The 12,499-nt window shown below is 39.5% G+C and overlaps 1 protein-coding gene across 2 annotated transcripts in view; it reads right to left on the bottom strand.

The window, feature by feature from the left end:
• SMCHD1 (structural maintenance of chromosomes flexible hinge domain containing 1) overlaps nt 1–12,196 on the bottom strand; it is a 141,362-nt gene extending 129,166 nt beyond the window's left edge. The window contains exons 1-3 of one of the 2 annotated variants that reach the window (XR_004677641.1): nt 11,658–12,196; nt 3,423–3,498; nt 2,156–2,317 (exon numbers count right to left, since the gene is read on the bottom strand). Coding sequence is in view for 1 of the 2 variants with exons in the window: in XM_034996034.1 (XP_034851925.1) it covers nt 2,156–2,317; nt 3,423–3,498; nt 11,658–11,834 (415 nt within the window). In the remaining variant the exon portion in view is untranslated. The remainder of the gene's footprint in view (nt 1–2,155; nt 2,318–3,422; nt 3,499–11,657) is intronic. The other variant, XM_034996034.1, reaches the window with a different exon arrangement.
• Nucleotides 12,197–12,499: the final 303 nt, after the last annotated feature.

Here is a 12,499-nt window from a genome sequence, read left to right as displayed (position 1 = left end):
ATTTTTTATTTTGGCTGATGTCATGATCTCAGGGTCATGAGATAAGCCTCGTGTCTGGCTCCATGGTGAGCGTGGAGTCTGCTTGAGATTCTCTCTCGCTCTCTTACCCTCTGCCCCTTCCCCCACTCACACACTCTAAGTGGATAAATAAATTCTTTAAAAAAAAAAAAAATTACCATCTCTACCACCTCCATTGAAGAGTCACTGCCGTAACAATGGTATTTAGAACCATGACATTGGACAAGATCACTGAGGAAGTAAGAGAAGATAAGGGACCAAGGACTAAGCTGTGAGGCACTTCAATATTAAGAAGGTTGAGAAGGGAGGTCAATTATAACTCAATTAAAAAAAAAAAGAAAAAGATGGGAAGAGAAGAGCAGAAAGAAGGCAGCCAGTGAGGTAGAGACAAAACCGGAGTATGGTTTCTCAAAAGCCAAGTGATGATTATTTTATCAAGGAAGAAAAGTGATAAATTGTGTCAATACCTTGAGTAAAAGGGAACTGAAAGCTGATCACTGGATTTAGCCACCGGTGACCCTCAAAGAGTAAGTACAAGAGAATGAATAAGAGAGAATGGGAAAAGGAGCACCACTGCTGTTAGTAAATACAGTCAACTCTTTGGAGGAGTTTTGCTGTAAACAGGAGCAAAAAGCTGGTGAAAGAAGAGTATGATGTTTTTAAGATAAGAGAAATAAGATAGGAGCTTTCTTGTGTATAAGGAACAATATCAGAGGTAATAAGTAGACTGGTTAGGAGTTCAAGCTCCATAATTCCTCTGCTAGGGTTCAAATCCTGGCCCCAACCCTTAACTACCAGGGTAGACTTTGTCAAGCTACCTAAAATCTCTTAGCCTCAAGTTTCTTCTGCAAAGTAGGGTCATTCGTAACATTATTTACCACATTGGATTAAGGATTAAATGAAATAATGTTCATAAAGAACTTGGCATGGTGCCTGGCACAGCAGCTGATAATAATACCACTAGTCTTATGGTGAGGATGTATACAACGATTTAGACAAAAGAATATTCAGTCATGTGTAACAATAAAAAAGACTGAAAACAAATGTCTAAAAGAACATTGTTAAAAGAAATTTGTTATATAAATACTATGTAAACACTAAAAACAAATACACATGGACTAAAGATGTTCATTTTATTTTAAACAAAAAAGTAAGTTAAAGAAGTATGCTCCACATAAAACCAATAAAAAAGAAAAAATATATAAAAAGGTCTGAAATGATAAATACCAAAGTATAAGTGGTGGTCCTATCTAGCTGGAAGAGATATGATGTTCTTTATGTCCTTTCTGCTTATCTACGTCTTCTAATTTCCTACCAACTATAATGCATACACCGTTAAGAAAAAATATTTTTAGTAAGGAAGTTTATAATGAACATCTAAGTAGTATTAAACACTTTGGCAGGGTCCAGACAGAAAAGACTCTCTAAGGGGTGCCTGGGTGGCTCAGCTGGTTAAGTGGCTGCCTTCGGCTCAGGTCATGATCCCATGGTCCTGGGATTGAGCCACACATCGGGCTCCTTGCTCGCCGGAGAGCCTGCTTCTCCCTCTCCCTCTGCCTGCCTGCCGTTCCCCCTGCTTGTGCTCTATCTCTCTCTGTGTGCCAAATAAATAAAATCTTCAAAAAAAAATAGAAAAGACTCTCTAAATCAAGTTATTTGTAAAGATCACTAGCAAACAGTCCAAAGGTAGGATAAAAACTTATGAGAAGTAAAGGTGGAAAGAAATAATAAAGAAATGGAGACCAGAACACAAACCACTTACTTGTGTAGTTCAGCTATACAAATTTGCAAGGTAAGAAAAATATTTTCTCAACTGGGAGACATCTACAGGAGGCCAGGAAGAATAGATCAGAGTACACAGGAGATGGAAAGATAGGTAGGTACATTTCTTATGAGTTAAAATGCAATGAATTATAATAGATTAGTTTTAAAGGAGAGGTATCTTTACTCTGAAGATGACTTAGATAGAAAAAGAAACATTGTGATGAAGAGGCTGAAGTAAGGAAGTTCACAATGACTGGTCATAATCTTCTAATTAAAGTAGAAAGAATTTTTAAACAGTGAAGGAATATAACATGTGGTCAAGGGATAAAAGAGAGTAATAGTTTGTCGAAATTAGTATAAATGTAATACTTACGCAAAGGATTTTGTCCTTCACTTGCGTAATATTCATACATGCCACTTTTAACCAGTGTGTCATAGTGAGGTAGGAAGTCAATTCGTTCTTTTGTAGCTGTTAGTAGTAACTGATTGACTGACTGTAGCAGGTATAGAGTGACTCCATCTTTAACAGTGTCATCTGTAATTAAGAAGTAATATCTTAAGCACTACACTAGCATCAGAAACACAATGGATTTATAATTTTAAATATGCAAATTGTATCTATAAGATATCTTTAAAGATGATACAGGCAAACCCTAGAACAATGGATCTATCTATAAATTCAGTTGTGTTTTATTAAGGATAGTACAGTGAACAGGCCCAAATACTTCCACTCACCTGAAACACTCAATTCTTAACAAGTTAAACTATCACAGGAAATCAGATGAGGAACTGCATTAGAGTGGCGTTAACATGAACGGAGAAGTAGGATTAAACTCAAAAGGAATCATGCATGAAAACCTGCAATGTCCTGGAATCTAATTAGATAAAAAAATATAATGGAAGAATCCAAGTTCCTGAGAATCAACTTCTTGAGGGCCCATGTAAAAAAAATGTGTCCAGGTGTTGCACAACATCTCATCTTCTGCAGCCGTAACTGATAACTACATTTCTATAATCTTGTTTTAAAAATATGACCTCAGGGGCGCCTGGGTGGCTCAGTTGGTTAAGCGACTGCCTTCGGCTCAGGTCATGATCCTGGAGCCCCGGGATCGAGTCCCGCATCGGGCTCCCTGCTCAGCAAGGAGCCTGCTTCTCCCTCTAACCCTACCCCCTCTCATGTACTCTCTCTCTCTCATTCTCGCTCTCTCAAATAAATAAATAAATCTTTAAAAAATAAATAAATAAAAATAAAAATAAAAATAAAAATATGACCTCGGGGCACCTGGGTGGCTCAGTCTGTTAAGCATCTGACTTGATTTCAGCTCAGGTCACGATCTCAGGGTGGTGAGATCGAGCCCCAAGTCAGGCTCTATGCACTCTGTGGAAAGTCTGCTGGAGATTCTCTCCTCCCCCCACTTGAACTTGTGAACTCTCTAAAATAAATAAATAAATCTTAAAAAAAAAAAAAAGAAAAAAAACATGCTCTCTGCACAAACTGCACACATATTTCCCCCTCCATCCCAAGAAAGTAACCAAAATTGTCAATAGTTTTAGATACTTATCTGTATAAGGAAATAGTTACTGCCCTATGAGGTACTAGAACATATTAAATATAAAGGCATCAATTAAACACTGCTTACCAAAATTATCACAGGTAATTTCTTTCCTACTTGTTGTTGTAATAACAAATTTCTCTTCAGGTGAAATGCCAAGTGTCTATCCAAAATAATAGGAATAAAATCAATTATTACACAAAGGAAAAATATGCCATTCAAGTTTATAAGAATGCAAATATTGATAGTATATCATAATTTTATAACAATTACTACACTTACCTAAAAAATCTAAGTCTCGATACTTTAAAATTTTTTCTTTGCATAATTAAGCACAACTCTATTAATTACCCATTTGCTTAACAAGGTTGTCTTTTCTGCTACTTGCATATAAGCCACCTAGGAACATGATGATTAGGTGGAACATTTTCTAAAAGGTTTTAATATGAACAGGACCTCCTAGGCCAAAGGCATGCTATTTCACATCAATACATAAGTAAACTTATTTGGAGCAAATCATTAACACTTCTGTTCATATAGATTAAATATTTAAATATGTAAAAACAAAATAATATTTTATAACACTAAGATAAGGACAGCCATGCTATGCAGGATTTTCTGTATTAAAGAATTTTTTATCTGTTATGACCCCTTCCAACAGAGTAACTCTTAAAAATTAAGGCAAATTATAAATTATGAAAGGGAATTGCAACAGGATACAGAGTTAGCATCCTTAGAAAACAAAAAGCCTTCATAAAACAAGATGAAGATCAACAAAGAGAAAGAGCAAAAAGTGATGATCAAAAGGAGAAAATACAAATGAATGTCCAATGAACACAAAAAAACTGAAATTTTACAACTAATCAAAAAATGAGAATTAGAAAAGAGTTAACGTTTTCATTAAAATTTTATAGATCTTTAAAAGACATACACTCTTTCTAAAATTAAACAACAATGTACAGGTAAGTGAAAAGACCAACTTCTGCTTCAGGTAATGATGGACTAATCTTAGACCAGCCTTACCACCAAAGACAACTAAAAGAAATCTAGACTAATGATACCTGAATCTTCAATAGCTATACTAAACCTTATTGGTTCCCACTGAAACTAATTAAGGCACCAACTCCTAACTCTGAACACTAATTGAAGAGAAAGAGTAAAGCATTTATCCTGCTTTTTTGTACCAACTACAGTTAGAGGTAACCAAATGGTTCTACTTTGATGAGGCAAAGCTGTTCTTTAGAGAACTCTAGCTAATAAAGGTAAGAGGAATGGCAATCAGAGTACCACCATCAATAGATGAACCATCAGCTCAAACTTTTATTATGAAGGAATCCAGCTGAAACTACCAGAATCCCACTAATATGACCTTAGCATTGCTAAGGGTGGGAGAAATATCTATTTATTACATGCTTCTTGATATGATAGGACATAAAATACCAGCACCACCTATGAAGTATTCTTTGCCTCCATACCTCAAAGAAGTTGAACCTAAATTTTGTTTATAAACCTTTAAAAATAACTTGTTTACAGGCTATATGGAGCTAGAACAAGTTACACCATAAAGGAGCAAAGACAATCCAGAATGTGCAATATTAAAGAAAAACCTAGGGGCGCCTGGGTGGCCCAGTCGTTAAGCATCTGCCTTTGGCTCAGGTCATGATCCCAGGGTTCTGGGATCGAGCCCCGCATCGGGCTCCCTGTTCAGCAGGAAGTCTGCTTCTCCCTCTCCCATCCCCCTGCTCGTGTTCCCTCTCTCACTGTCCTCTGTCATATAAATAAATAAAATCTTAAAAAAAAAACAAAAACCTACTTGATTTCTTCAACAAGCCAATGTCAGGAAAAATAAAGAGACTGGAAAAGAGGGTTTTGCTTAAATGCTCTCAATTTTAAAAGAATTAAGACACATAAAAAAACCAAATTCAACATTTGAGGACCCAGTTGGAATCCTGATTTAAATACATTAAAAAGACATTTTGAGACAGGTATCTGAATATGGACTAAGCTATTATATAATATTTTAAGATGTTAATTTTGATGGTATGATCACAGAAATGCATGTGAAATATACAGGAGCAAAGTGAATCAAGAACCAAAAAGACAAAAATGATGCTTGTGTGGTAAATACTTGGTAACTATTGAATCTGGATGATGAGTTAATGTGGGCTCATTATACTATTATCTCTTTATAGATGTTTGAAGTATTTTATAAGAAAAAATTTGTAATGTAAAATATACTATAATAGATCAGTGGAAGAGAACAGTGGATCCTGAAACAGACCCACATATATATACATGGAGATCTTGGCAAACAGGAGGTGACATTATAAACTGGTGGGGAAAGAATAATTTCAATGAATGATATTGAAACACCTAGTTAACTGCATAAAAATAGGTAAAATAAGATCCCCATCTCAACATACACAAAAAGAAATTCCAAGAGAATTAAAGACACTGCATATTAACCCAAAATTTTAGAGGAAAACATGGAATAATTTTGAGTAGCGAAAAGGATTTCTGAAAATATGTAAAAAATGCAAGCCATAAAGGAAAAAAACTAGAAAATATGAAAAGATGCTTATCTTCACTAGTTATTAGAGAAACTGAAATAACTTATTATTCCCATGAGACTGGCAAAAATTTTAAGTCCTGATAATATAAAGCATAGGCCTCCATATTGGGAAACTGAACCTTACCCACTGCTGAGAAGAATGAAAATCAGTAAAACCATACTGGAAGCGCAATCTGATATACTTCACTAAAACTAAAGATAATCATCTCCCGGGGTGCCTGGGTGGCTCAGTCGTTAAGGGTCTGCCTTCAGCTCAGGTTATGGATCCCAGAGTCCTGGGATAGAGTCCCGCATCAGGCTCCCTGCTCCGCGGGAAGCCTGCTTCTGCCTCTCCCACTCCCCCTGCTTGTATTCCCTCTCTCACTGTGTCTCTCTCTGTCAAATAAATAAATAAAATCTTAAAAGAAAAAAAAAAGATAATCCTCTCCCATGTAATTCCATCCTACAGAAATGAAGCTATGGATATAATCTGATGGGGAATAAAACTGTACTTGTTTAACAAATAAAAACTTTTTACAGAACTTTATTAGGGTTTTGTGCATTGAGTATTTTTTTAGCTAGTACTACCTTATTTCTACAGTGTCCCAATTGTTAGATCATGTGCTTATGTATCCTGTAAAACAAAATTTGTTCTTACAGTTACTGAAAAAACTATGTGCCAAGTTGAATTTTTAAGACCTACATATATCTGGGGGCACCCGGGTGGCTCAGTCGTTGAAGCATCTGCCTTCGGCTCAGGTCATGATCCCAAGGTCCTGGGATCAAGCCCCGCATCGGGCTCCCCGCTCCATGGGAAGCCTGCTTCTCTCTCTCCCACTCCCCCTGCTTGTGTTCCCTCTCTGTGGGTCTCTCTGTCAAATAAATAAATAAAATCTTAAAAAAAAACTACATATATCTGAAAAGTATTTATATCTAATTATTCCATACATTCTTCTCCATTAATCAGTTATTACTCAATTAAGATACTAAGCTATCTTTTTTCTTTACTTATAATTCTATATAAAAATTATTTCTTGAATTCATAATTTTTCCAAATATTTAAAAGCTTTGATATTTGACAAATATAAATTAAATTTTTTAATTATTCATTATGCTTTTGTTCAAGATGGCATATCCTTTTCTCTCCATATTTTTAGTCTAAATTCTATCTTATCAGACATAAACTAAAGTCTTTCATGTGTTTGTATTAACCTGGCCTTGACTAGATATACCTCCTCTGTCTTTCCCTATATGAAAGCAGGATAACATTCTATCTGGAAAAAAGTCTTGCTTAGGTTTTTTTCATTTTTATAAGAACATTTTGGTCCCATCTTTTTCTGGGTTAATTGGTAATGAAGACAGAAGTACCTTTAATGGGTAATAAAAATTACCTGCCCTCCATCTCTTCAGGTCAGCTTCAAACTACCTGCTGCCCAACTTCTCTCAAAAGCCAATTTTAAGAAATATCTATAAAGGGCTAACTAAATTGTAGTCCATAAAATCTTCAAATATTTTAAAGTTCATCCATGGATTAAGTCAGAAACTATATACTTCAATGCACTGCTCTGAAACTCTGCAAACTAGCCTTTAATGATTTGTCCTTTGACATTATATCCAATGGTTTTGTCCCTGAATCACTCACAGACCAGGAACACCCATATTGCACTTGAGTGAGAAATCTCTAAAAAAAAATTTGAGTGGTTAAAGCAGCTTGCATTACCCGAAATAATACATATATCCTACCTTGCGTTAAAGGAAATAAGCAGCAGACTTTCCTATCTTTAGGTATGTTGTCCATTTTACCAGGATTTGTAAGGAATCTAGGGAGAAATTTTTCTCAAGTCAAAGCTTTGCTTCACTAGCACTTGGAATGTTTTTATTTTATAGACACTGTAGTTTTTCTATAAATTATCTGTCCTTTTGTTTTGACCTCTAAGAAACTCAAAGCTGATTTCATGGCTCAGCAATGGTGTAAGATATTCGTAAGACATTATCAAAGTTTATTAACTCTCCTCGGTTACTATTTTATTCCTTCCTATATCTACTTTTATGTTTCTTCCTTGTCTTGAATTTTTTTTTAAGATTTTATTTTTAAGTAATCTCTGCAACCAACATGGGGCTCAAGCCCACAACCCCAAGATCAAGAGTCACATGCACTACAAATTGAGCCAGCGAGGCACCCCTTATCTTCTGGAATTTTTAATATATGTACCCTATGTACAAGTTTTTTTTTTAAAGGAAGAGAGTGTTTCATGTAACTAAACAGCTATAAACCAACTATTAGGTAAGGCTCCTGCCCTCAAAGACCATACAGATTTTTTTTTTTTTAAAGTACAATGGCGTAAGTGCCATGGTAGGGTCACAAGGTATAGTGAAACCATACAAAGGAAAAAGTAGGCATTTTCTCAATATGGAGATGGAGAGAAAGGTTTGCATACTTCCCTTAATGTCTGGATATATCTTAAGAACTAGCCAAATGAATCATCCTCTAATCTTTGATTCTACAAGGCCACAACGGTTCAGGTGAGTCAATAGCTGCTTATCACAGGTCTAAGGGATTCTTCCAGATCTGTTCTTTCCTTTTTTTTTTAAACTCTTTCTTCTTCCTTCCTCTTGATTGCTCCCTTTTTCCACAAGGTGAGCTTTCCCCAAATAACAGTTTAGGATCCATTATACTTTCTAGCACTACTGACACTTATTGGTTTAAGTTCTAATGAAAAGCTTCAATTTAGTGCACTATTTTACCTCCCCCCCACACACACACACAAAGAAGATGAAGGCTTTAGTAAATAGTGTGGACACTGTGGAGGTTTTAATAAAAATAACAAGCTTCAGAATCAATCAGACCTAGATTCTAATTCCAGTTTCACTGTTTAGTATCTGTATAACCTTGGACTTAATTCAGTAATTTAATTCAGTTGTTCATGTAGGTAATGGAAACAAGGTTATGGGATTGGGTTATACAACCTAATGATGCTTTAAAAAATAAATCCTCTGAAAAAAGTTAGCCTTCCATTTTTTTTTTTTTTTTACTAGCTCTTCACTCTCACTTCTAATCAAATTTAACCTTTGAATCTTCCAGCAGGAAGAAGTGGGAAGAAGGAAGAAAGAACTAGTCAAAAGAAATATTTTCCTTGGTTTTCAAATTAATATATTGAAGGAATGGGGCACCTGGGTGGCTCAGTCAGTTAAGTGTCTGCCTTCAGCTCAGGTTGTGTTCTGGGGGTCCTGGGATAGAAGCCACCTCAAGCTCCCTGCTCAGTGGGGAGCCTGCTTCTCCTTCTCCATCTCCCCCAGGCTCATGCACGCACTCTTGCTCTCTCAAATAAATAAATAAAATCTTTAAAATATATATATTGAAAGAATGCATTAAATATATATGTTCCCTATTACAATTTAATTTGAGGCAAAGTGGTATAGCAGAAAGAATATGGGTTTGGGGTTTGAATCCTAATTTGAGACTGTACTATCTGTTTGACTTAAGTGAGTCACCCATCTTCAAAAGTGTGTTTCCACTTCTGTAATAATACTTCCCCTATCTAACAGTTAGTGAGACTTCTCACAGAGAGAATTTATTTCTAGATGGAGGGTAAATTAGTACAACCTTTTTGAAAACCACACTGAAAATACCTATCAAGAGCTTTAAAAAATAATCCTGACCTTGGCGAAATTTCACTTCCAAGAGCTTAAACTAAAGGAAAAATAAAAGACATAAAAGACTACTATTCAAAGATGTTTATCATGGCATTACTTAAAATTGAAAGTAATGTAAATGTCAATAAAAAGAAGGGATTTGGTTATGTAAACAGTGGTACTAAACAAACCATTTCAAACTTTGATTATGAAGACTTGCATTAAAATAGAAAAATACTAACAATATTAGGTGAAAAAATAGCTATAAAAAAATTGGGGTAGGGGCGCCTGGGTGGCTCAGTCGTTAAGCGTCTGCCTTTGGCTCAGGTCATGATCCCAGGGTCCTGGGATCGAGCCCCGCATCGGGCTCCCTGCTCCGCGGGAAGCCTGCTTCTCCCTCTCCCATTCCCCCTGCTTGTATTCCCTCTTTCGCAGTCTCTCTCTGTCAAATAAATAAATAAAATCTTAAAAAAAAAAAAAAATTGGGGTAAGGATACAAAGAAATAACCCCAAGTGCTACCAGCAGTTATAAATTTTACAGTGAAGAAAAGGTTTACTTTTTTCCCCTCCAGTTCCATATTTTAATTTGCTGATCTTTTTAACAATAAAAATAATAAACATAAAGGGTTTCCCTTTTTTCTGGTATGGTTTTGAATAGAAAACACTCATCAAAAAAAGATGAGCACTCATTCATTCAGTTTTCATATATACATAGGAATCTGCTATATCCAGGCATAGAATGAATTCACTCTTTATACATTTTTCGCTTCACTCATTCATTCATTGTAATTTCGACATTTACCATGTGCCAGGCACAGTTCTAGACAGTGGGAATACAGTTGTGAACAAACCCAAGGTCCTTGCTCCCAAGTCCCCTTTATTCTATGGGTCTTGATTTCAATTATTTCAGCAACTACAGAGCTATGTGTCTAGAACAGTACTAAATCATCAGTCTAATCAATTTAAAACAATGCTTCACACAAAGTTCTCCTTCCTTGGAAGCTAAGTGTTCTTTGTAGCTTAAAATGAACTCCATGTGGTTAACGCTGCACAGGACTGTGTCCCTTCTTTAAAGCTCAGGCACCACCTCCACCTCCTACTTATAAAATTCTTCACAGCTTTTCCTACGTAGTTATTAATTTTTATTTTTTATTTTTTTAAGTGTTTTATTTATTTATTCATGAGAGTCAGAGAGAGAGAGAGAGGCAGAGGGAGAAGCAGGCTCCCCGCCTAGCAGGGGGCCCGATGCGGGACTCGATCCCAGGACCCTGGGATCATGACCTGAGCCGAAGGCAGACGCTTAACCATCTGAGCCACCCAGGCGCCCCTGTAGTTATTAATTTTTAAGGCAAACTAATACAGTGGAGATATATATCACAAATATATGTATTCACACATACATGTCTCTCACACATATATATACACACACACTCAGGCATACACACCCTTCTTTGGTGTTCCACAGCTACCCACAGACACCTTTCAAGTTAGTTCTAAAACTCTCAAGGGCTAGGGTTCAGAAAACCAGAAGGGCAGCTTCCACCTGCGAAGCTAACTGGGACAAGTGTTTTCACTACGGAAGGACCCCGCCAAGGGCGGGCCCATAAACCTTGACAGGACGGCCCGGGAAATTATGGTATCATTTAACGAACCTGAGGTCAATCGACTCCAGGAATTTCAGACCTCTGAACCATCGCAACACTCCTAACAGAGCCATCGGGTTCTAACTCTGCGCTCGTATTTTTTAAAAAGTTCCACACGAAGAGACACAAGTGGCTTTCCCTACTGGAAGATGAATTTAGAGTACTAAGGCCTTAGAGTACTAAGGTCGCCACGGGCCAATTAAGCCCGAGGTATGAAATCCTGGCCAGCGAGAACCACCCCCACCCCGACCCCGTAAAAGGGCAGGGGGAGGCCCACGGAGATGCTGGCTCCGCGCTCCCAGGCCGAGGCTGGGACCGGCCCAAAGCTTCCAGCCGCCGGGCCACAGGCATGGCGGGCACCCGGGAGAGAGAAGCCAAGGCCGCAGAACTAGGGCCAGGTGACAGGTTTATTGCCCCTGGTGAGCAACCTGAGTGTCTCCTCACCCTCCCAACCCAAACTCTACCCGCGCATCCCTCCTTTGCCCCTTCGCGTACCTGACACACAGAGGCGCGGAACCTTGCGTAGTCCGAGCGCTCCTCGACCTGCAGCACCCGGTCCCCGAGCTCGGACTCCTTCTCGCGCCGGTCAAACAAGTACACCGTCCTGCAGCCGTCGCCTCCGCCGTCCTCTCCGGTCCCCACCGAGGGCCCGCCGCCGCCCGCCGCTGCCATATTGGGGGAAAAGAGAAAAAACAGCAGCGCCGGCGTCTACCGCGGCCGCGCTCAGGGCCGAGGCGCGGACTCCGCGCGGCCCTCCTCAGCTCCAGCCCCCGGGGCGGTGCGAGGCCTCTAGCCCGGAGCGCTGCAGCTCCTCCCTCAGCGGCGGAGGCGGCGGCCGAGCAGCGGCAGGCGCGAGGATCACCCGGGAACCGATTCAAACGAGCTCCTGCTCGTGCACACGTCACTTCCGCGGCCCGTCGCTCCCGGGGAGAAGGGGGCGCGCAGCGCGCTCTTCGTAGGGCCCGGACCCGCGCCCGCCCCTTCCCACGAAAACTTCGCAGCTGGACCCCGGACCAGGGCCGCCGCCCCGGACTGTGGCGCAGAAGGAAGAAGGGCCGTCCGCCGCGCAGAGGAGGCGGGGCGAATCCGGCAGGCCGCGCGGGCGGGGCGGGGCTTCAGCGCCCGCCGCCCAGGGCCCGCCCCTCTCGCCCTCGAGAAGTTGCGAGGGAAGCGCGGTTCCTTGCGGGCGCCTGCGCTCTGGAGGGGAGACCCAAAGCCTAGGAAGGAGAGCTAGTGCCAAGCCCCGCGGCGGGGCGTCTTCGGAGCGGTTGTTTTGTGCTGGCGGATAGGGCCCTGGTACCTTCCAGCCTCAACGTGACCCCCGACCGAATCCTGGC

The sequence above is a fragment of the Mirounga leonina genome, unplaced genomic scaffold, assembly GCF_011800145.1.
Source record: "Mirounga leonina isolate KUSES-001 unplaced genomic scaffold, KU_Mleo_1.0 Mir_93, whole genome shotgun sequence".
Taxonomy (NCBI): Eukaryota; Metazoa; Chordata; class Mammalia; order Carnivora; family Phocidae; genus Mirounga; species Mirounga leonina.
Note: the sequence above shows the minus strand (reverse complement) of the source record. Positions and strands in the feature narration are given on the sequence as shown.